At 44.8% G+C, this 4,791-nt stretch overlaps 1 protein-coding gene across 1 annotated transcript; it reads left to right on the top strand.

The window, feature by feature from the left end:
• The first annotated feature begins 871 nt into the window (after positions 1 to 871).
• Positions 872 to 1,939, top strand: LOC134367967 (melanoma-associated antigen B10-like). The gene has a single exon (XM_063084607.1). It carries the CDS (start codon positions 872 to 874, stop codon positions 1,937 to 1,939), a length of 1,068 nt encoding a protein of 355 aa, XP_062940677.1.
• Positions 1,940 to 4,791: the final 2,852 nt, after the last annotated feature.

Genomic DNA, 4,791 nt, shown 5'->3' with positions numbered 1-4,791 from the left:
GTGGTCTGATTGATATTAGGCCTCAGAACTGCGGAGGGACAGGTACAAGCGGGTCAAGGTGAGGAATCATGGTGAGAAACTGCAATGCTGAGGAGAACAGAGGGGGTTTCACAGAGCCTTACATACTGTGTCATTCCTGATGGGGTCCCTGAGGAAGATAAGTCAGAAGCCTCCCTAATATCCTCTTCAGGAGACTCAGGGACGTGAAGGCCTTGCTTTGAGGGAATACGTCTCAGGCCAGCAGAGGGAGGGGAATCAGGCCGTACAAGAAGAAAAAGTGAGGATTCTGAGTGAGGACCAAGAAGTGTAAATACCACGTAGAGAAAGGATCTCACAGAGCTCTGCCATTGCTGCCATCCCAGGGTGTCCTTGGGCAGATGGGGTCAGATGAGATTCCCCCTCAATTCCTAGTCCAGGGCATCAGGGAGCTGAGGGCTTTGGTATGAGAGAGTCAGCATCTAAGCACTTAAGTAGAGAAATCACAGGTCACGCCAGAAGTCAAGGTGATGACCCAGACTGTGAATTGAGAGAAACATTTCCTACGCCACAACAGAGGAAGCTCCACAGGGTATGGACCTGCCAGACTCTGTCAGCCGCAGTAAGACGCAGGCCCCAGGGGAGAGCTGCAGCCTAACATACACCCTAGTTACGTCCACAGGGTCCTCAGGGGAAAGGCTCATCAGTGAAACGGAGGGTTGTGGGTTCCTTGAGCAGTGCCCTCCAAGAAACCGGCAGAGGCAGCCTTTGATAAAGCCAAGGTGGTGTTGCCCTGCTGAGGAGGGTCACACTATCTCATCCTCTTTCCTACAGGTCACTGAATCATCTGCCCTCTGTCCCACACTCCTGCCTGCTGTCTCTGACCACAGTCATCATGCCTCGGGGTCAGAAGAGTAAGCTCCGTGCCCGTGAGAAACGCTGCCAGGCTCGAGAAGAACCCAAGGTTGTGGAGGGTGCTCAGGCCAGTGTAGCGGGGAAAGAAAAGTCCCTCTCTTCCTCGTCTCCTGATTTCAATGAAAATCCCCAGAGGTCATCTGCTTCTGGAAAACCACGCAATCAGCAAAAGCCAGGGAAAGCCCCATCCAGCACTGCTGCTGCAGCAGCTGCTTCCTCCACAAGATCTCATGAAGGCGCCACCATCCAAGTTGAGGAAAAGCCAAATACCTCACAGGCCCAGGCTTCCACTGAGAACAGGGAAAGAAGCCCTGTAGGAAACAAGGGTACAATGCTGGTCTGTTACCTGCTGAACAAGTATGAAAACAAAGAGCCCATTACAAAGGCAGATATGCTGAGAAATGTGATCCAAACGGATAAGAACCACTACCCCGAGATCCTGAAGAGAGCCTCTAAGGACCTGGAGCTGTTCTTTGGCCTTGACCTGAAAGAAGTCGATCCCATCAGGAACCTCTATGTCCTCATCAACAAACTGGAACTAAGCTGTGATGCCAGAGTGAATGACAACACAGGCTTGCCCAAGACTGGCCTCCTGATGACTATTCTGGCTGTCATCTTCTCAAAGGGCAATTGTGCCACTGAGAAGTACGTCTGGAAAGTGCTAAATATGATGGGAGTATACGATGGGGAGGAGCATTTCATCTGTGGGCAACCCAGGAATCTTCTCACTGAAGATTGGGTAAAAGAAAAGTACCTGGAATATCGTCAGGTACCCAACAGTGATCCTCCAAGGTATCAATTCCTGTGGGGTCCAAGAGCCTATGATGAAACCAGCAAGATGAAAGTTCTTGAGTTTTTCGCCAAGATCCATCAGACCGTCCCTAGTGACTTCCCACACTTGTATGCAGAGGCTCTGAGAGATGAAGAGGAGCGAGCCCGAGCCAGAGTTGCAGCTAGGGCTCGTACTGCTGCCATGGCCAGTGCTCGTTCGAGGGCCGTTTCCAGCAGCTTTTCCTGCCCCAAAGTGAAGGCTGAGGAAAATTCTTGACTGTGTTGTTGAAGAGGAGAGCTAATGTTCTCATTGGTGGAGGTTCGGGTGAGGCGCACAAACTGGCAACAACACAGTGTGTAACGTGTGTGTTCTTGTTCTATGTGGTAACTTGGATAGTGATTTAAATGTTCCTCTTAATAGAAAGTTTAAGTAGCTTCAGAATCCAAATTTATATAAGTCATGTATTTGTTGATGTGTATGAGTTTCACGAATAAGAGTTTTACTATTTTGTAGAAACAATTGCGAAATTTTGCATCTTATTTGGTGATCTCAAAGAAGATCACAAAGTAGTGGATTTGGCTTAATAGAAAGTTTAAGTAGCTTCAGAATCCAAATTTATATAAGTCATATATTTGTTGATGTGTACGAGTTTCAAGAATAAGAGTTTTACTATTTTGTAGAAACAATTGCGAAATTTTGCATCTTATTTGGTGATCTCAAAGAAGATCACAATGTAGTGGATTTGGCATTTCGTTGGAAATGTGAAAAGACACAGTAGTAAAATAGTTGGGATCAAGAAATAGAGGGAAAAAATTAAAAGATTCTAAATCCTTCTATTTCCTTGTCATTTGTAGTCTGTTCTCTGAAAATAGGAGATATATACTTGTATATGATTAGCTTATTCAAGAATGTATGTGAGTGTACATCTACATATTAATAAATTTGACATCTTGCACTGTCTCATTATTTATTTCTGAAACATTACTTGGACATCTGCTCTTTGTAAGGCTCTGTGCCAATTTGGGCAGCCTAAGGATAAACAAGGCCCACCTATGCCCACTGAAATTTAAAGTCTAAGAGCAGCTGTCATGTAGTGAAGGTGGTGAGATATACCCTAAACCATAAAGGATGAGTCAAATTAAAGTGGAAGGATGCAGATGACAGCCGTCAAGTGCAAATGCCCTGAGGCAGGTGAATTTGCAACCTCCGGAAACTTCAGTTCCTTAAAATGAGTTCATTTTAAGTTAGTTTGAGTGGTGGTTCAGTTGAGGCTGTGGGGTTGGTGAGCAGGGACCAGATCATCAAAAAGTTGTGTTCTGGACTAATGCCTTATTATGGAGAACTGCTTTTAGTAGTTACTTTGGTGTGATGGATAAACCATAGAGAATCTATCTCCTAGGACATGAATGGAAGGTGTCCTTTATCCTTCCCCAGTGTCCTTTTCCCAGTGCAGTGCACAGACTATGTGTTTTATGCACATCAGCTCCAGGGAGTTTCTGAGAAATAAGGGTGATATCACCTGACATAGGTGTGCTCAGAAGGCACTCTGCTGGCAGTGTTCACTCTGGCCTGGGACAGTGATCCTACTCCATTAAAAGGGCATTTCTTTAGGTTGTCTTGAGTGTAATTTGGCAAAATCTTAAGGGCTGGGTTTTTAATGGAAGTGACATAAATGAAAAGAGGGGTGGTTTGGTTGGAAGAGCAGTGGGAAAGGATGGAAGGAGTAATTCCTTGACACCAATTCTAGGAGCCTTAAGTTATATCAAGTTGGGGAGTACTCCCGCACACTCACAATGAAAATATAACTAACTGCAAAAAGTCATATAGTAAGTAACTGAGTTTCACTTGCTAAGCAGTGTTATGACTGATTTGTGTGCTGTGTCACAGAATACAAATTCTCTGTCATTTCTTGGTTTACAAAAACAAACAAACAGACCAAAAATATATATACATATATATATATATCTCAGAGCAGATTTCAGTAGGGTCTGGTCTCAAAATGATAATAGTAATAACTGCCAGTTATTAAAAATGCAACCGATTCCAGGTACTGTGTCAGTGGCTTTCATACATTACATTCATGCCTGGAATCCTGCACAGCAGGGCTTATCAAGCTCACTTCACGAAGAGCTTGAGCCTCATAGAAATTAGCAATTTTCCTGACTTCACATGGCTCACAAGTGTCAGAATTAGAACCCTGGTCTGAATTCTTTTAGAGCACATATTGTTCCCACCCCTCCTTGCCTAAGACAACCGTGTGTGTCTTACTTCATTTTTCTTCTCACTACTGCAGAATGCGTCTAGGCAATGGAAAGGAGGAACCCGGGGCCGGTGTACTAACTCCGGGTGTAATAAATGCAGGAGGAAATGAGAAATAAACATTTGGGGACTGCCTATGGGCCTCATTTGCTAGGGTCCACTTGGTCCTAGCATCAGGGTTTTTTGAAAGCTGAGTTTGCCCAGGTGCCGGCACATGGGACAGACCCAGCACTTCCTGAATTACATTGCTCTTCCCCTGAGTGTGCCCCAGTGGGTCCACAGGCCCAAATCTGCATCCTGACCTGCTGTTCAGCTCTTCCCTGCTTCCTTCCATGAAGACTGCACCCTGCTTGCTGTGGCGAAGAAAGTCCAGAATAACCTTCCTTCCTTTTTCCTGACTTAGAGCATTCCAACTCCCTATAGACATCCCCTACCTCATCTTTCACCATGGAAGCCCTCCGATGACAATAGTCCCTTCCACGTAACTGTTTATTTTGACAGTGAAGTTTAGGTGTCTGCTCTTCTGCTCCGGGTGCTTCAACCACACTCACAAAGATTTTTCCAAATATACTTGTGAGTAGAGTCATATTTGGTACAGAATGTACTGGTTTGTGAAAGATTACCCTGAAGTTAAGGAGGAGGTTTTAGAAAGTAGGTGAGGTTAGAAAGAAAGAAGAACATGATTTCGTGACTTACTTGATGCTGTCACTGAATCAGTACACTGTTGAGTGAACTTAACTAAATGGTAAAAACTTAAAACCTCCCTCTTAAGGGGAAGATGAGGAGGAACCTAGGAAATCACTTTATAGAAACCATGCCCAGAATCCGGATTCTTAAAAACCCTGGAGTTTTTCTAGGAGGAAATAGTA

Source organism: Cynocephalus volans, chromosome X (genome assembly GCF_027409185.1).
Source record: "Cynocephalus volans isolate mCynVol1 chromosome X, mCynVol1.pri, whole genome shotgun sequence".
Lineage (NCBI taxonomy): Eukaryota > Metazoa > Chordata > Mammalia > Dermoptera > Cynocephalidae > Cynocephalus > Cynocephalus volans.
This window is presented reverse-complemented; position numbering and strand designations above follow the sequence as displayed.

Coding starts and splice junctions, on each gene's coding strand:
- LOC134367967 (XM_063084607.1), top strand. CDS start 872: ATGCCTCGGGGTCAGAAGAGTAAGCTCCGTGCCCGTGAGAAACGCTGC.